Here is a 21,062-nt window from a genome sequence, read left to right on the forward strand (position 1 = left end):
GATATAACTTGAATTCCAGGATTTTCTGTAAATCCAAGAAAATTCCCACCCAAATCAACCATCTGGGTCTCTTGACGCTGTGAGTTCATCTGTGCGGGACCCCTGATACAGGGCTGCTTGAAAGTCTGACTGGTCCCTTCCTATCCCCCTGCATTGATGTTACCCCTCCTTGAAATTGCTACAGAGCCCTACCACTGGACAGCCCATGGTAGGTATACAAGACATGCATACAGTGACACAGATACCCAAAGAAGCACCCATCAGCGACCAAACAAAAGAAGGGAGAAGATAATGGATATGCTATTTGCCTGTGACTCAAAGTAAAATTCTTTTTGCCAGTGGTCAGTTAGAAGAGGGTGTGGTGAGGTTGGTATGAGTGTCATCAGCACCCCAGAGATATGTTTTAAGTATTCAAAACAATTCAACCCAATTTTACAAGTCTGAAAAAAGTGAAACTTTTTTTTTCTTTTATTCTTGTGTCTTTAGTTATTTTCCCCACACAGCTACTTTTCCCTTTATGAGTGTTCAAATAAAAAGTACATGAGTGGTGAAAAAAAACTAAGTAAGCCGGCATATAAAAAGCTTAAGATTTTTAGAATTCTATGCTTTTTATTATACTGATCCTAATTTTTTAAAGAAAACACACTGAAGCTAATCTGAAGTAAAGACATTACTGTGCTGCATGCAACTGTACTAAGATAAACTTTTAAACAAGCTTTTTACTTCCAGTGTGATGCATATGCGTAGGTTGGAACTGGTCCTTCAATATTTTTCCATCAACTCCACAAACACTGGTCTTTGTTTAAATTTGTTTAAATTCTGTTTTCAGCTAAAAAATACAAAGTTATAACACAGACCCAGAACTATTTATTCTAAAAGAAGTGCTGACACACAGAGATGAGCCTTCCCTCAATGCCGTCTGAGTGGGGGCAGGAATTTTCTAGTCATTTTTAAAAGAAAACAATTGTTAAAAAAACTAAATCAGCTTTTTTGAAAAACAAATATATGCCTACATCTATGAGTTTGTACTTATGGACTACCTTTAAATAGGGAAGAAGGAAGGACTAGGAATTTTTAGCCTGGGGTAAGTGGGGGACACAATAAAGTGCACCAAGTAAACTAAGGTACTGCACTGTTTAATGGGCTGGAGAAGAAAAGATTTATACATTTTCCACATATTTGTATATATATTATTATAATATTTATTGTATGTGAATATCTAGAGAGAACTGATTTCATCCAGATAGGTATATATAAATAGAAAACAGACAAACAAAACCTTCCCAATTCAGACCTTGATCAGAGGGGGATCTGAAAAATAGGTAATCACAGGTAGCAGGTTCTGTTCTGATTCAGTTCTAAATGAAGTCATTAATTGACCCAGGGCAGTAGTTTATTATATTTGTACTGGCCTTCACGCTTCCTAACCTAGCCCTTCTCAAAAAGCCTGAACTGCAGAAAGAGGGAGAAGGAGGGAGAAGAGAGTCCATGACTTACTTTACCTTATTATCTGCTTTTCAGTGGATTTACTGTTACATAAGTATTTGTAACAAATGAAAAAGTGGGAAAAATAAGGTCCGTACTTTAGACATTTTACCAAAAATGTTTTTAATACCAAAGAGAAAGAAATGCTCAGTGAAAGCCTTTTTGGGACATGTGTGTCTCAACATATTATTTACATCATGAGAGGAGTAGTGCAGTGCAATGACATATGTAGTTGACCTCTTGACCATATGTATTTTACTGGGTTACCCATCCTGTAGAATACTTGAGAGCTCCAAGCCTATACAAAAAATTTTAAAGAGCAAACTGAGTGTCCCACCCCCAGGACATTGTATAAAATGATATGTACTGCTGCCCGCACACCATTGGAGGGTGTAAATTGCAAGCAATAGGCAATCACAATGTGAGTGCTGCAATCCATTTCATGCTGTGTTTTTACACCAGATGGACCACATGGCAGGAACAGTTGTGTCCTGTCAGGAAGTGTCTCGCTGCAGATGTCCTTACAATATTCTCCCAGGAGTTAATGTACATTAATAACAAAGCAGCCCTAATATACTTAATGAAGAATAGCTCCTAAACACTCATTTTCTAAACAAATATATGTCACTTCTTCATTATTGCACAGGACAGAGCACAAAGATAAATGAAAAATTAAAATGTAACTACACTGATGTTTTTATTTGAATGTGCATACAGGTAAGAAGGATTTATTGCCTAGCTGCCTAAATACTGCTACTATGAAAAACAGGAAGATCTACATAGTCCTCCTAGTAAACTTGGTATAGTCAAGGAAATGCTAAACATGTATTTCTAGAGAAGGTAAGAGTTAATATTTCTGTCAGTTGATTTTTCACATCCCTGCTGCCCCTCAGGGAGATTTTATTTCACTTCCTATCCTAGGGACACAATGGGAAGTGAGAAGACAGATGCTGATATAGAATGGTAACTTGCATTATATCACATTTTTGTTTTGAGGTTGAGATATGCTAGAAGGTATTCACTGCAAAATTATTTCAAATGTGCTCTGTTTAACTTAGGCTAACATTTAAAAAGTAACTAAACTCAGCTCAGTTAGGGAAATAGCCATACGGGTCTCAGATGTACACTGCCATATTGACCCCAGATATGAAGGCTACACTGCCATACAAGCCACAGATAAAGAGGCTACACTGCCATACTGACCCCAGGTATGGAAATTACACCTCCACGCAGGCCTCAGATATGGAGGCTACAATGCCATACAGACCAGTTGTTCATAAAACTTAGTTGTGTCATTGGATTCAGTATCGAACAGCTAAGTCTAAAATTTTATTAGGAAACAGGGGCCGCAAAACAAGACACCCATGGTGATGTTGGATGCCTGGTCTTACCTTCTTGCTGTAATACTGAATGATTACTTAACACATCCACATAGGCCCTTGGGCGGATTATGAATTTTCTTTTGCAGATCCATGATGATGTGTGGCACCATATTAGGACTATGCTGATGAATATAAATCTTCATTGCTCTACAGACTGTATTTGAGGGTAAAGCTGCGTACACACTTCCAATTTTTGTCGTTGGAAAGGATCTTTCACGATCCTTTCCAACGACAAGGGGCTGCAAGATGCATGAACGATGCTGTACATACAGCACCGTTCATGCTCTTTGGAGAGGGGAGGGGGGAGAGCGACGGAGCGGCACCCTGCTGCGCGCTCTCCCCTTCCCTTTCATTACGATTGGCTGTCGTCCATCGTCCGTGGATCCGGCAGGTCGGTCGTCCGGACGATGGACAACACCGACTGTACACACGGAAGATCGGCCAATTATCGGGCGATAAAAATCTGCCGTGTGTACGTAGCTTTAGGTAAGCACAAGCTCCAATACACATGAGGCATGTGTTAAGAGTCTTTCCTAGTTCCCAGTTCCCACCCCAACATGCATATCTCAGTACAGCTCTGCTGCTGTAGCATCAGGCATCTGCTTAGATACATGACATTTTCTTGCATGGAAAAAGCGCTGTTTGTTCCACCTACAAAAATACACAGCTCAAAAGCAACAGAGTTTGCAATAAACACAATACATAATCACCTCCTCAAACAAATAGCTTGTTATCTTATTCATGCATCAAAAAATACTGCAACAGAGATGGAAGGAGGCTTTTCAGTCTAAACCACACATTGCTTCTATGTTTCAGGCACTTCCCTTTAAGCTGCATGTAAACAGGCCTTATCTCTTAGACAAAGCTTCCTAGACTGCAGCTTCTTCCATTTTTAACAGCCTGATTATCCACCATTTATGGCCACTGTTTGCTACCCTTTACCTAACCTTCAGTCTCATCAGATCTGCAAAATACTCCCCTGGGTGCAACGCAGTCTCACTGCACTCTACTTTAGGTCTAGTAATAGTATCAGTGTGCATTAATGGTATATTGCAGCAGCTGGCTGAATAAATTATGTATAAGTGTTTTCTAACTAGAGAATGAAAAGAAACAGTTTTCTTTTTTCGCAGCATTAACTAAAAGGATGATACAATTTCATATGCGAGACAAAAAATGATGATGTTATGAGCACAGGCTTTTTTTGTCTGTAATATTGTTTCCAGGGTGATATACACAGAATTAAACAAAAGCTTGATTTCTAAAATTCAGACCACTATCATAAATCTGTTTTCTAAATACAGCTCACACATAGGATTCATTGAAAAGCTTGCCCTCAAACATATTTATTTATAAACCATTAAATGAAGGTATCTAGCCACTTACATTTGTTTTAATATTCACTTTCTGTAATCTCCTGCACAATGACAGTCACACAGAGATGGAGGTTCAGGAATCTAAACTAATCAGGAGACTCGCTTTGCATAAAACATGATTAAATTAGAAGAGACACAAAGATGACCATCCAGGTCACTCTGTTCCTTTAGATAGAAATTGGCAGATTAGAGTCAACAATTTAAGTTCTTAATTTTAACTCTGTATTAGGCTCCTTGCTAAGTTTTCATTTTGATGGAAGCCCTATAGTGTTGTAACAAGCCAATCCAGGTAATGGTCAGTGCTGGCCTGCTACCTCTACCACATTGCTAATTGCCCATTGATGTGATGGCGAATTGGGACACATAGAAAGTGATGTGTTGAAGCTCAAAATTATCATTGAGATATTATCTCAAAGCTTTTTTTAATATAGCCCCCAGGTACTGAAAAGTTAATGTAAAGATAAGTGAAAGCTTCTGAATTTTAGTTTTGTAAGTAGATTTGCATATTTATGTTACTGGTAAGTAACTCAGGGGAAGGGGGTTATTAGCCCTGTCAATGCTAATGGAGTCCTCACAAAATGTACGGAGGAACTATGTTCCTCCATCTTACCAGTGCCATCTTCTAGTTGTCCAAAGTTACAGATCTGGCTGATGTTGTACATCCAGCTTTGCATTTCTTCCTCTGTCCGAGCCACCAGGTAAAATGTTCGAAAAGCTGTTTTTACTATGAACACAAAACTGTTCTGAAATTCCTTCTTAATCAGGTTCACGCCAATGTACTTTTGTACTTCACACTCATTTAGGTCTATCACCCTGATAGGCTTCTTGGAATTGCTGTTCTTGTAATATTCTAAGACATCTGGGTTCCCACTCATCCTCCCTCGTCGCAGAACAAACCAGCGCTTCCGCCATATCTGAAAAAGTAATACACACATATTAGTTTGGATGAATACCATATCATTTTTCTACATTGTATCAGAACATGACTGCCTCAACAATTGTGACATGCATATAGTCAGCTAGGTGATAATACCTGTTATGTATGCAAACATTTTCACCAATGCTGGAGGTAAGGCAACAGATTGCCAAATTAAAGTTAAACTCTAGTCAAACATTAAGATTCACTCATGGCACACAACCTGCAAAGTAGTTCTTCATCCAGGTATTGGGCCTATGTAGCTGCAACCATGTACACTAGGCTATCTGTGTCCTTACATTGGAACAATCCTAAATCTCAGTGTTTGTTCCTTGGTGTCTTCAGTATCTTGTAAGCAGATATGTTATACAGTACATAATTGTGTGTGAAGGAACTTCTCTTCCAATACTAAATAAAAGCTCATTAACACCAGGTAAGACTCCTGAAAGTGGTGAGTTGAAGTGCATTATAAGAATATTCTACAACCTGCAATGTTGGGTGTGTTCCTTTGCAATTTCCTTTTCAAATAAATAGAGACCCTAAAATTACTTTGCCACCCATCTAAACACCTATAGTAACGTGTGTACAAGTTTACATGATACGTCTGAATTTCTGCACAGCTTTAGCATTTATTAAAGAACAATTCACTGATTTCTTCTTGTGCTGTGTTGTGCAATTGCATTACACTATACCACATGCATTACATATTAAAGCATTCAGTTCTGTTTAAACCAGTCATTCTCAACCAGGGTTCTGTGGAAATGTAGGGTTTCTTAAGAGGTAGATAGCTACAGATGACTGTATAGATCCCCAGCCAATGGCCTTTGGCAGAGCTAGAAGCATGACACCAGAGTCTTTATGGTGGCATTCAGACCATCACTGTTAAAGGGAACATTCTTTCAGCTCACCACTATAGGATTGGGCATTTGCCCAACTATTACCAATAAATTAGTTTTAGCAGGGGTTCCACAAAGCCTGCAAGTAACGTAAAGGGACCTTTGGGGTACTTACCATTTAATTACAGGTTGAGACCTTCTGCTTAACCTTAAGTTACCATTTACTCAAATTCTACTGTGCTAAAAAAAATTTTCTAAGAACAGAAATGATGAAATACCTGCTATTACTATTATGACTTTGAATTCCTACTCCCTAGTTAAATAGGAGTGTCCTTATGGTCCACAATATCCAAATCCCACTAGACACAGGGGTAGAGCTTAGCAGGGCTTACCCAGAAGATCCAGCCTTAAGAAGCTGACCCATTTTCTGGTTGATAGATATGAAGCAGTATCTGGCCCTTCCATCCCTAACTGAACTGGTCTCTGGTTAACCCCCTTTCTTTTATTAGATTTTAGTTGTTTCACTCATGGTAATTCAGTATCACATTTGTGGGTGCTACCACAGCTTCCTGTTTTCAGGAACCCATGCAAAGCACCCTGTCAGCAGCTCCCACCAGTCATGATCTGCTTGTAATGCAAAGACTTAAAGATTAGTATTTTGTAATGGCATTAGTATATTGATGTGCAAGGGGAAAAAAACTAGGGAAGGAAAAAAATTAGCAAACTAAACTAGTTTTACATATTGCTTGTCCCTCCCCCAGCCTGGGACTCAACAGTAAGCAGATAACAAGTTCACTGATGAGCTTGTCTCTTTGTCACCCAGCTCTCTCCTACACATTTTAAACAGATTTTATTTTAGCACATGAGCACTGCAGCATAACTAACTGGATCCTTGTCTACTGAACTGTATTTGCATGATGTGGCCATGGATAGCCATATATCTGATTTATATTTGGCTGGTATAGAGCATGGCATAGGTGTATTATGCTAGGTTAGTAAATATTGCCCATAGTGGCATTAATAACATACTGTAAATAAATTACAGATAGATACATAAAAACTTGGATGCACAGCCTATGTGCAAAGATAGTTCTATAAACGGACTATGCATAAATGATATATCACCAAAAGATAAATAGTGAAATCTTTTTGCAGAGCAGAATATTATTGTGGACTGTGGTAGCTCACAAGGCAGCTATGTATTATGGAAGTTTGCATAATTGATTACAGATTAGACTAATATTTTAGACAGACCAATCTAAACCAGATTCTCCTCTATATAAATGTGAAACAATGCCAGCGTAACACAGTCTGAGTACAAATTAAACTTGTTTGTTGGGTCAGCTGTACTGTATACCAGCTGAAAACTAAAAATGGAAGGCAAACCCTTTAAGCCCTACAAAATAGGTAAAAAAATCTAAGCATTTCCCAGAAATAATATGTAAAAATGAGGAAGTAGAGATTAATAAGTAACTAGATGAGATAGCAAACAAACACAAGGCCCACTACTTCTCCTAAAATAAAATGTATGATAAGACAGTTATAAAATTCACAATGTTCCTTGGGAATTAAGAAGGCAAACACAAAACAGATCCTTTCAGACAAAAATACAATCTCTGCCAATTACTTGGTCTGTGTAGTGTTATGTAGCTAATGTGCAAAAGATGAGGGACATGACTAAAACAGGTTTTAACATTTTTTCTTCAAGCATGCTGTTAGTAGCAGGGAACGGTGACAAACTTACATAATACCAACACTTTATAAATGATTCAAGCTTCAGAAATGATGATTGTATGCTATGGAGGGTTTAGGGAACCCTGAGCTTAGGTTATGTTTGCTTATCTATCAATTAGGAAATACTACCTATCTAGTTATCATGGTAAGCTTATAGTACTGATGTTTTTAGAGTAAGGCATGTACATAAGTCTGACATGTATACAGTGGTTGCCCAATATTGTTCATGGATTTGTACAAGTCAATGACGAAGAGCACAGTGGGGTGGTGCTCATTCATGTTCCTCCCTTTCTTTTCATTCTGTCATCTCCGCACCTTTGTTGCTGAAAACGATCACAAAAGATCATTTTCGGCAGCAAGATTTGAATGTTGTACTTGGTGAGCCACAGTCCCACCTAAGTGAATGGAAGCAGTTGGGAATCATTATTTTCGCATGCGGCTGAGGTGAAAGATGGTGTAGTTCAAGAAAGCGGCAAGCCACTTTTGGCCATGTAGTTGCTCTTGGAATATTAATGCTGCGGTCGCAGCCTTGTGCAGACGTGGTAACCAGTGGTGCGGTTTGTTGCTCCTGGGCACACAGCAGCTTTTCACTGTGCATCCATGAGCAGCCAACCACTGCAGGCTCTAACTGCCTCACAACCAATATATTAAGAAATCAAACTATACAGGCCAGTGAATTGGAAAGTATGGAGCATAAAGGCCAAGAAACTACGGTATTAATCTTAGGTTCTAAAAGGCAGCCCCCATACTTCATTCATCACAGGTCTGATGATTCTTTTCCTTTGCAAAAGCCCATGACACTGGCAACAGAATTCTAACAGCAGGGATGATTCCCTGAAGCCAGAATATAGTTTTCACATCTAGATTATTTGCAGCCCAGTTCTAATCTGTATTGTATATAAAGACATATTGAAGACTCTGATATTAATTGTGTAAGGACCTGTGTATGCCTAATGGGATTTCACTTATTATAACATGGGCAGGAGCCAAAACTTATGCAATTGTTTTTTTTTTAATTTTCCATGTCCTTTACCACGCGGCTCTTTCACTTCACCCAGTACTGATGGGTCAGGCAGTTTATGTTTTTGGTCACACACAATTATCAGTATTCTTCTAACAAAACACACATCTTTTTTGTTGAACTGTAGTGAAAATTTAGTGGTGTGAGTCAGTGACCTGATATATCATATTATCAAAACAAATAATTACTCTGGGGACAAAAGCAATAATGATGTGTCACCTCTGTCTGATGAATGTAAAATATAGAATGTAAAGAATATTTTCATTTACTTACTAGGAGGTTTTATTGACGAATTAAGCCTGTGGGTATTTGCAGCAAACAGAATTATCAGAAAATGAATAATCTTTATGTTCTGTAGATTGTATGTATAATGAAAGCCTCGAAGCATTCCCGAGCCAATTGTTTATTGCTCAATGTGTCTGCTACAAATTTCATACTTTTTACTGTTTTGCTGAAATTGTCACCAAGGCATAAAGTAATGGTAAATCTAAAGTTTAGGTTGTCCTCTAAACAGAAATTTAGAAAAAAATCTTCAAAAATAAACAATAGGTTGGATTTATTAAGGCTCTCAGAGGCTGGAGAAGATACACTCTCATCAGTGAACCTGGGTATTTCAGCAAACCTGGAATGGATTTCCAGGAAGTAATTTGCTATTTGTTAGCAAATGTTTTCAATCTTTGACCAGATCCATTCCGGGTTTGCTAGATCACTCTGGTTCACTAATGAAAGTGTATCCTCCCCAGCCTTGGAGAGCTTTAAATAAATCAGGTCCAATGATCTGGTGACAGTTTTTCAATGGTATTTGCCATTCTCTGTTGTGTCTACAGAACACATAGTATTGGGTAAATAGCTTTGTACAGACCTCCAATGCATGTCAGAGGACTGTTGCTGGAAACAATCTTTTGTGATCGTTTCCAGTGACAGATAAACAAACGAGCGTTGTACACAGAGAACCAATCTGTTCTATGGAGAGGGGAGGGAAAAGGTCACTGTGCTCTTCTCCATAGAAATGAATAGTGGTCATTCCCGATTGGTCATTTATCAATCCACCATGGCGAATTGATGAATGGTATTAAAGGACTGTTGTACACGTCAGATTTTTACCCAAAACAAACACAACCATTCATTTTATCACAACTATTATCTGATGTGTGTACATAACTTTAAACAAAATTTGCCCAATAGGGCAAAAGCAGCAAAGCATAAACTCAAAGGGGTTTTAATTATTCCATAGAAACATTGGACTGCATATTTTCTTTACAAAACTAAATAATATATGAAAATTTATATGGATTTTCCATTAAAATGGAAGTTTGCTTTAGAGTTTTTTTTCTGTCTTTAGATTAGCCCATGTAATGATGGTCAGACAGTAATTCTGCAGGCAGCAATACAGACACCAAACAAGCGTGTACAATTAGAGTTGGACTGAACATCATAACTTAAACAGATGTTTTTCAGGAACTTCAGAAGGAACAAATTCACCTTTTGACAAAATTAAATAAGCTTTCAGTACTAATAGCATTCATGGAAAGTGTCCAACATACATGTGTAAGCTTTGAAGCTTTTCTATTAGTACAAGACTAACATTACTGCCTTCGGCTCAAGGGTCTTCTTGAAAGTGCAGCTGACGGTAGAGGAAGTGGTCAGAAGATGTGCAGGTGGCTTCTAGGATAAGATATGGCATCCTCTTCTCCTGACCCCTCAGGAAAAAGCACTCTACTCATTTAAAGGGGAAGTTATATGGCCCAACAAAAATATTGTTATAACTCAAAGCAAACTGCCAACTCAATTGTTTTATAGACTGGGCATTGTGCCGATATTTTCAATATAAAGAATATTGTGCATAGCTGCTGGGTGATAGCAGAGGTATTTGCTGGATGGCATCATCTTTTCTGAAGTGAGGGAACAAAAATATTCAGTAGCCAATGACAACCATATTGCCCCTCTTCCTGATTCTGAAGCAGCTATATCAAAGTATGTACTCCATAATAAAAGCCAATTTTTACCAAGAACTTCATGGTGTTTTTCATAAATCTGAAGTACTTACATAGTTCATGTTTAAAATACTCTAGACTTTTGCCCTTATTACTATGTCAATGAAAAAAAACTTCCCATGTTATGACTTACCTAATCTAGACCTAGGCCACGCCTAAACTAGGAAATGAGGAGGACTCCGACTTTCTGCAGCTTTAATCAACCCAATAGGAATGATTTATGAACGCTCTCCAAGCATGGAGACTATACACTTTCATCAGTGGACCTGGGTGATCCAGTAAACCTGGAATGGATCTTTTCCAGTACTAACAAATAGCAAATTACTTTAGCAAATTCATTCCAGGTTTGCTGGATCACCCAGCTTTATCCAAGAAAGTGTATCCTCTCCAACCTTGGAGAGCTATATTAAATCAGGGCCAATGAGTTCACAATGTGCAGTGAAATCAGAATAAACAATATCTGCAAAACTTTGCCAGATTGAAGGTAGAACTAGAGCTCAGCATTGTATTTACTGCATAAAGGACAAGTGATGTCCCTTCTGCCTGCCTGTTCACAATCTTTTCAGTAAGATGTCCTGAGGTTCACGTGCAAAGCTTTGTTTAATATCATGACATAGTTGTCTGCCCAGAATGACTGAACTCCAGTGTGCATGCATCAGAGTTTTATCTTATTATTTTATTTAGAGCAAAGAGATGTGAGTGTAAATAAAACAATTAGGATCAGGCGGGTAACTTTTTTATTGCAGAAGAGACAGATGATGGATATGCCTGGTTGCAAATTTTTCTTTTTCTTCCTTATAGGTCACCTATATCTAAAGCCAGCACTTAGTTTATTGTTCAGTAGAATGTTGAAGGGTCAGAAACCATCATGTTTACTGTTGTCTGTGTCCCAAAAGGGAGATTCGCCCCTCTATTCTACAGTTCACCATCGTCACTGGAATTAAAAGTGAGGGAAAATTTAATCATTTGAGTTATATACAGAACATTAATATGGGGGGATCATAAAATGGTGACAAATGTTTAAGAGGGGATTTACTGTCATGCTAGAAAATTTCTTATCTCTCACATGTGTATCTCCTCAATTAAAAATATATCTTGACAGTGTTTTTAACAATTCCATATTTTATCAAAAAATGAAAAGGTTTTGGCTAGAGATATACACTTAAGTGCAAATCTAAACTAGGAAATCAACAGCATAATACCCAAAGAGATGATAATATGCAGCAACAAAATATGGTGACAGGAAAAATGTAGCAGTCATTCACAGCAGTGTACCATAATGGTTCCTGCAGCCATATATAGAGAAACCTTGGATAAAATACACAATGCTATATTTTTACAGGAGTTTTATATATTTCTGCTGAACTTATTTATTGAATGGTTTAGAGTAGATGCATACTTGATAAATCAGCAACATGCAACATGCTAAATGCCTAAAATAAAATGTTAACCTTTCTTTTTTGAGTTAACACTCTTTTTCAGTAGAAACACAAATATTGGACTTGCTCATAAGTCAAGGTAATACTTGCTATGACATTGGCTGCAGATATTCAAGTACAGCTTGCTAAGCTATTCGAAAATTACAAGGTTCTTCTTCTATAGCACTTTAATGACTTATGGTTAAGGTAACACAATGGCTGTGGACTATTCACCATGATCATCAAGGAGGTCCCATAGGTAGAATGGGCTGGATCAGCATGTTTTCATGAAAGGTTTTTCACTGGGAAATTTTTTTTTTTTTTTTTTTAAATAATTCCATTTCCATCAAATAATATTGTGCAGAGTAGCAGAAAAGCAACCAGGTGGCAAACCAATTTACATATGAGCATGCACACAGAAGTTTATTCATTCCTAGCACCCAGGTATGTTGGAACCATACAATGAGCTGCACATGTGCAACCCAGTGTAAGCTCAGCAAAAGATTTTGAAGAGGTAGATACTTTTGTTTCATTGTAAAAGAGGCATATACAAATAATGCACATTCCCTAAGGAGATTTTTTGAGTGTGACAACTATGATATGCGCTTTAAAAAAATACAGATTGGTATGCAAAAATTATGAAAACAAGGTGAAAGTACATTCCATAGGTAACATAACTACTTTTTAGGTTGTATTTCCTTTTAGGAGGGGCACTAGTGTGGTCCAAACCAGCTAAATATATTATCTTTTAAGAAGCAAGCCAATAGAACAATTCCACAAAACATGGCTTGTTTCACTTTGGTAATACCACAAAACCCAAAAAGTCATTAACAGTTAAAATGCATATCAAAACATGATGGCACACAGAGAAAAAAGCACCAACAGAAAATTGGGCAAAATGAAGCAGCTACTGGACAATCTAGAAGCATAGAGAAATATGTTGAAGAAATGTATTGTGCTGCCAATGAACAAATTATTCTTTTTAGAGGTATTTGTGATTTTCTTTTACCTTAATATTACCATGCTTTCAAAACTGGTATATTCCATATCTGAATATAGCTTTCAACAAAACTAAATTATTAATTATGCTCATGAACAACTAAATCAATTATTAAATATGTTACAACAGATGCAACACTAAAATGATCTGAGACTAGTAGGTGCAATGTTTATGTGGCCACATAAGGCTACACTGACCAGGTTACAAACATGAATTTGCCCCATTTCTTCTGAAGGGTAATTCCATCCTTAGAGAGCATTCAAGGTTTGGCAACCCTTCTGCCCATTCTGAAAAGGTAAATAGGGAAAACTGTTCCTACAGATTGGTTGTTGATATTTGTCCATGTTGTTTAATACCTGCACCTTATTTACCGTTATATGATTTTCCAGGGACTAAAATTTTAGTAATAGAGGGGCACTTGTGTCCCAGCACCAGAAAACCAATAATAAAACATACAGAAAGTCAGGGAGCCAAAAGGAAAGTGACAGTCAGATTTCAAGTGATTTCTGACTCCTGCTAAAGTGTCTGGCTCAGAAAAGGTTTGTGTGTATCCTACAGGTAGAAGTAGCAATGTGTGGTCATAATATGGCCCCTTGCAGATATACAGTGAAAAAATGCAAGTTTAGCTGCTCCTAGAAGCATAGCAACGGCTATTCCTACTTTCCACTCACAACTGGCAAAACGCACCACAGGTTAACATGTTTGCCACTTGTGGATGTGGTGTGGTCCATCTTCCAGAGGAGGAGAAGGCAACCATAAAGCCAAAACCACACCGTGACCCACTGCAACCACAGAAACAACCATGTGCTAACACATGCAGAAAATGGTTCACAACCACTACCATTTAACTTAACATTTAGCCATGACCATGATTGAGCCTACAGCCAACTGCAAGTCTGAAAGGGGCCTAAGTAATCAAAAACACCCAAAACTTGCTGAAGACCATGAAAGAAGTTAAAAAGTTAGTCAACCAAAAACTATTTTGACATTTAATTATTCTAATAGACTTTTTGTGCTTTGTTTGTAAAATTATACTTTTTTCATCCTAAAATCTAAAAACATTCTGATTACTGAATGTTTATACACCCAGATTTGCCTCTGGTGTGTAGAAGTGTGGTACGACTATTGGTATGTTTCAAAGGACAGGCACTAATGAATGGTTTCATGCACTCTGTATAAGTACTGGAAATAGGGAAATGTAATTATTTTATTACCCCACCTGTATTGTTACAGTATAATTTTTATACTGACGGCAGCTAGTACATTTATGTATTAGAAAGGTGGAGGAGTCTTTATTTATTTTTGATCATAATGGGAGGTTTGTCATCTCAGAAAGCTATGACAGTGTATTATTAGCACACGTGCATTTTAGCAATACTGGCAGGAAACATACAGTGTAACAGCAATATATCGCTTTCTTTGGCTTTTTCAGCCTGATCTAAAATCATCTATGTACAGCCTATGACAACATCAGAACTGAGAAAAGCATTACAAATATCATTGAAACTGACTTTACAGCCATTTTAATATTGTGAAAAGAAAGAAGGTATCGCTGCCAGGAAGGCAAATAATACCTACCTGTCCTACAGTGTACAACGCACGCTACTGAGTTCACTGCTGAGTTCACTTGCTTAAAGCTCTTCAGCAGCAGCCCCCAACCTTTCAGACTTCACAGACCACTAAATTGATCATTTTAAATCTTGCAGACCATTAATACGAATTTTATAAAAAAAATTATATTAAAATTATGTTAGGTGTGAACCAAATAATATAAAAATTGTTTGGTTCACACCTAACATTTTGTGCATTTAAGTAGCGTTAGGGAAGCTATTCAAATAATGGGCTGCCAATGAACCAGAATAGACAAAATATTGGACATGCATCATTTTTTACAAAAACAGCATGCTACAGTTTACTCTGGGTATTACATTTGGGGAGGTAAATTAAGGTTCCATTCAAAAGGTGAAAATCTAGATTGGAGAAAACGTGAAAACACTGTTAGCAGCTATGATATATTTTTTTGACCCTTTTGCTGTAGCTTTGAGCTGTATCTGCAGAAGGTTAGTACTTTCAACTAAGCTCAGCCCATAATCTGCTGGAAAGCTGCTGCAGATATATTTCTTATTAGTCAATGTGCTGGAAACATGGCCAAGGCTCTTTTGTGGAATCAGAAGAATGGTTTTTGCACTCATGTCTGTATAAACAGCATGCTAACAAACTTAGCTACCCACAAAAAAATCATCATGTCTGTACAATGACACAAAGGTGATTTGAAAAGCAGTAAAGGTGAACCAGAAGGTAGCAGACTGATCTTTCTAGCTGTAAAATATGGCAGCAATGTATACATAATAAAAATAACACTGGCTAATAAGAAGGACAAATCATTTGGCAGAGAAAACAATACATATATGAATTTTAATCTTGTAGGTAGTGTTCACAGCAAGGAATGGTTTTTGTTCTTTTGTGCAGTTTTTTTCAGCAATTTTTTTTTTTTAAGCTATCAGTTTGACCAAAATAAAATGGAAAACACAGCCCCCTAGAAACTACAAATCCTGGCACCACTTGCAGCCCATCCATATTGGGGAGTGCTCTCATTTCAACTGGGATTACGGATTGCAGATATTCAGCAAGGAATTGACAGAACGCTTCCCAATGATAACTAGACCTTTCATTGGCATCAGCAATGTCAGAGTACCTGATAGCGGTACTATAGTCTTAAATTCAGGTGAGCCGTGCCAAGATATGGTTCAAGTAAATAACCAACAACACCAAGAAAACCTCTAAAAAACTCTCAGAATGTAGAATATGCTACTAAACATTTAACAGTATTTCTGAAATTCTGTCCTAGCTCAGACGTTTGCATAAATTACATTCCCCAATACATAGCTCTCTCTGCTGCACCCATTGACAGTTCAGGGATTCAAGGTTGTATTAAAAAGAATTCTTGCTTGCCGACTGGTGGCTGACGTCTTGTAAAATTCCGCAGGTTGCTGACTATTCCCACAGTGTTGTGTCATGAAATACTTTCAACTCTTCAGGGACAATGAATTCTGCAACACGTGAAATATTGTTGGCAGTAAAGAAACAATGCCTCCAAGCTATAGTGGTGGTAGAAATAGATTTGTAGTACAGGGCAATATATACCTATGACTGCTGCCCCACACTCAGAAATTAAAGACCATTTTAAACAATCCTATATAATGAGACATCTGCCTTTTACCAGCTTTCTGATTTTGATCTTCAAAACTGAACCAATTTACACATTGAGATCTTTTTAAAGTAGATACAATAATAATGATACAATGGTTGAATGCTAAGCACCTCCCTTAATTAGAAAAGCTTAATTGTATTTCTTGTACTTGTCAATAAAACCTGCTATGCAGAGACTGTCTTTGGTTTCATTTTGGTGGTCCACAGAAAGATTTTGACATTATTTGCAATTTTTATGTTTTATTTATAAAAAATAATCTTCTAATAAATGCTTTTATTCTGAATGACAATTTTGCCTTTATATTGCACTAAATTTATGAAATGTACTAGAGATGGAAAAACAAGGGAGACGCAGCGTGACAAGGGTGTAGTCTTAAGTTGTAAGAGGCAAATGTTGCCGAGCCGTACGCTTCAATATTGTTTCCACCATTACAACAGTCACCCCGCTCCACGAATACCGATTCCCATCCTTTTGTTTTATGTTATGTGTTTATTTCTCAGATGCTCTTTTAGGTAAGTATGACCTTAACTGTGTATTTTTTTAACTGTTATATTTAATGGTATTAAAGAGTTTGATAACTAAAATTTCTTGTTTTGTCTTAGATTCGAATGAAATAAAAACCCAAAATGGGTGAGAAAAAGCAAATATTTTGCATTTCTATTAGTAATACCGAAAATCACACAACTAATGATAATGGAAGCAATAGTATTACTTTACTTAATCGTGAGCTGATCAATAAATCAAAGCCTCCACAGACCTTGTCAGGCACTATTAGGAAGATCATTATTTTTTTTTTATCTTTTTAATATAATATCTTTTTTTTTATTATTACATTTATCTTTTAAAAAAAAATAATATTATTGGTCCGCCAGATTTAAATTGATAAATTTAGTGGTCCATGGGGTCCGAAAGTTTGGTGACTGCTGATTTAGATCATGTGACAGTTTTTCTACCTCTCTGTCTATTGTGTTGTCAATGTAAAGCAAATGAAGGGCTTCTTTACTTTGCTCCTAATGCCAAATCAAATAGCAAGGGGGCAAATGAAAGAAATTAAGCTCCTGCAGGGTTTAAAGTGACCAAGTTGTATTGAAATGCATGGTCAAAGCACAAGTATACTTTACCATTTATTCACCAAAACTGGCACATGAACCATAACAAGCAATACAGTAATCAGCAAACTGCTCATTCGATACACTGCATTGCTGTACTCAGTATATAATATATTCCCAGTGTAGCTTGCCTTTAAGCTATCAGAAAAATTCATCATCTGCCGAAACGTGAACATTGGTATTTCATCATCAGTAACGAATCTAGTCAAGTAATTTCCTGACAACAAGTCAATGCTAGAAAAACTTCACCTTATAGCTTTTCAGGAAATGAGCAACAGTAAATAGCCCTAGACATGAAAGTGGGAAAACTACTTGTATAAAGTCACTGAACAAAAAGCGAAGATATTAAATCCTAATTTTTTAAGCAATGTGTCTGGGTCATTCGGATGAAATGAAATATTTCTGAGGCATTCTTTAAATATCAGCCTTAGCTGGGGGGATTACTTGCATATACAGTCTTTTAGGGGAAGCACTGGATCTTTTTTGTACAGTTTCCTTTTGTTCAGGAGCACAGAGAGTCCACAGACTGCAGCTTCCTTGCCTTTCCTTGCCAGAATCAAGGAGGCTGCCATTTCTGGGCATACCTTCTAATAATGCAGAGATGCTAATTGCCTGACCTATACTTATGCGTTGGCTTCAGTACTTTCCCAGTCACCAATTTAAAAATAAGAATTTAAAGTTTTAAAGGAATTCTGATATTTTTCAGATACTCATCCATAACATGTATCATAAAACAGGTCTGACTTTGTCAGTATATTGATGACAAAGTCCTGCAACCACATTACCCCTACTGCTCCAGTTGATACCTTAGAAAGTTTTTTCATATTGCAATCTAATTTTTGCTTTTTCATAGTGCGAATTTAGTATACAAAATGTTGCAGTATCGTTTTTAAATGCCTGTCATTGCCCAAAATTGTGTTTTGTATTTTAGGTTTCTTGCTTTTTAAACAGCCCCAAGAAGCTGTGGCTGTGCTATGGAAAAGCTTTTAGAGATCAGTTTCTACAGAGTGATCTAAAAAGAGCTTTTGTTCTCAGCATAGAAACTGAATGTATTGAGCTGACTATGACATATGCTGAGCTGACCTTGTGACAAACGTCCAGGCTTCCTGTCTTTGCACTTGTGTTTTAGATGCATTTTATCTTATTATGGGTGGAGGACAGGGTGTATTATGGAAGGCCTAAACTTGCTGAATACTGTTAGTAGGCAGATGATTACAATGAGTCATGTTTGCAGGCATTCTTCCTGTACAAGTCAGCCAGCTGGCTGTCCAGTTTTGACTCCTCTTCCTTGGGACCTCAATAGAACATATAACGCCCAAAACTCGAGAGAGGTTAAGTGATCACATTATCCACTCCCTGACTGACGTCCTTGCCTTGTATCCATCTGAAGGTGTTGCCTTTACTAATTCTAATATCATTGTTTTTCCTTCCTTTGCTGTAATGTGCACATGTGTCCATGTATTCTTTTCCTTATAGCCGTATAGTTTAAACTAATCAAGCAAAGGTTTTATTAAAGTATTTTACAAACTTTCTGTAAACATTTATACATTATTGTCAAGTTAGTAGTAATATTTAAAAAAAAAAAAAAACTTATACTATATAAAGATATAGCATATCCAATTGTATTTATAACAAATAGGAAGTGTTGGAAAAGGGGTTAGAAAGAGACAGTAAGTGAAGGGGAGAGGTACCGCTTAAATACAATTGCTACAGCAGGAGCATACTTAGAATATTCCATTGTCAGAATTTACAGTGCAATTCTTGGAATCCAAGCAATAACACACATTTTGGTGACTCAGTAGGATTATATCTATTCCACAAACTATCTATCTTTATGTACATTTTGATCTTACCCTACAGTTATAGCTGGTTTAAAGTAAACGGTTTCACATACCTGGGCAATTCAAATTGAGTACATGCAGAAAAACAAATGTATAAGCAAAGGTCACATGGATGTCAGCTGACAAGAAGATTCTGTAATACTGCAAACTACATCTATATACAAGAGTGGGCCCATGACTTCCTGTATCCTAAGCTTAACTATTGTGTCTTTGATATGATGATAAGGCTCACTGACTAATGGGAAATCTTATTACATTTTTAGGAAAAATCCATATCTGCAAATGTAAATTAAAGTAAATATATTGCCCTTTGGTGCTGTAGTGATAAAAGTCTTTTATGGTCTCTTGTTGGGGTAAGTAGGGTACCCGTGGTGAAGATTAAAGTTGGCCATAAAAATGAGAAGTTCAAAGCCAAAAAACAGTCAGGAATTTGGGGCCAAGACTATTGTAATGTGTATGGTGCTTGGAGAATATGATAATAAAAATGCATAAGCCAAAATTACTAACTGACCATTTTAATTTTTTTAAGTATAAAAGTACAGTTAAGAAAAATTCAATTCAAAGCTATAATTTTAGTTTTGAATAGAGGTTAGCTGGGAAACCTGGTTCTTGACAATATATTTGTATATAATGCTGACTGCTAAGATCTTTATTAGGTTTCTAGGATTATATCCACTTGCACACATCATAAGCTAAATATTACCCCTTGACAAATTTACAAAAAGCCCTAACCATGCCCCCATCCAGCCAATTATACTTCAAACTCCGTTCACTTTCAGCTGAATAAAAACTGTCTGGCAGCTAAAATTGTGGCTTGTTTCTGAGATATCTGGGACTCTTGGTAAGTGTGCATATTGTCTAAACCAGAAGGTAAATGACTAGGCTAAGAACAAAATTGAAGCAGCAATCACTTCATCAGCTTTCTGTAGCATTTGTACACATTTTACAGAGTCTCATCTCGATTTACATTCAGCAGTAGCTGAATAGTGTGATATAGTTTCCGGGTTGCTAATAGAAACGACAAGAGTAGGGAGGGGAAGCACATGGCAGTGAAACAGCTGACGTGTAGGTGTGACAATCTGGTATAGTCAGTCTTTTGTGTTACTGAGACTGGCTTGTCAAAGCTGTTAGAATTTCTGTGAGATTTAACTATTTCACACCGGAAACGGCATAGAAGAGATGACATCTTTTAGATGGTATGTAGATTATAATAAAGTCACCAGGCCTGGGACATCCATAGGATTTCACCTGCTGATGAACAATGCATTCCATCATGCACTAAATATACCTTAACAACACATACGTTAGTATGAAGTCCCAGCCTGTCATCTTTTATTTTATTGGCTGTTGGGAAAACTGAGCTTCCTTACCTCTGGGAGCTGTAGAATAAAGTTATCTTTTGGTACCTATTTCTTGTGCTGAAAAATAGGCTGAATTGATAAAATGTCCACAATTTGCTCTAACATTGCCTATCTTGCTACCTACTTTCCTATTGATGTACATTGTAAGATTTCACCTGTTTGTCAGTTCCTCTGACCATTATTTGACTCTTGTTCTTGAACCTGTTCCTTCTGACCTTGGCTGACCTGCTATACTTGATCATACAACACCTAACTTTTGGCTTGTTATTTATAGGTCTCTTACGTTGTAAAGAGTATCCAGTACATTTTTGCCGACTCCAGGTACAAAAAAATTGCTTCTGACGCTGACTCCACAGCCTTGTGGGAAACCGAGATTGGTAA

General features: G+C 37.1%; 1 protein-coding gene across 3 annotated transcripts in view; it reads right to left on the reverse strand.

The window, feature by feature from the left end:
- Window positions 1–21,062, reverse strand: part of GAB3 (GRB2 associated binding protein 3) — a 90,549-nt gene that overhangs the window by 40,729 nt on the left and 28,758 nt on the right. For all 3 annotated transcript variants that reach the window (XM_072430939.1, XM_072430940.1, XM_072430941.1), the window contains exon 2: window positions 4,851–5,154. In XM_072430939.1, the coding sequence (XP_072287040.1) occupies window positions 4,851–5,154 (304 nt within the window). The remainder of the gene's footprint in view (window positions 1–4,850; window positions 5,155–21,062) is intronic.

The sequence above is a fragment of the Pyxicephalus adspersus genome, chromosome Z (assembly GCF_032062135.1).
Source record: "Pyxicephalus adspersus chromosome Z, UCB_Pads_2.0, whole genome shotgun sequence".
Classification (NCBI taxonomy): Eukaryota; Metazoa; Chordata; class Amphibia; order Anura; family Pyxicephalidae; genus Pyxicephalus; species Pyxicephalus adspersus.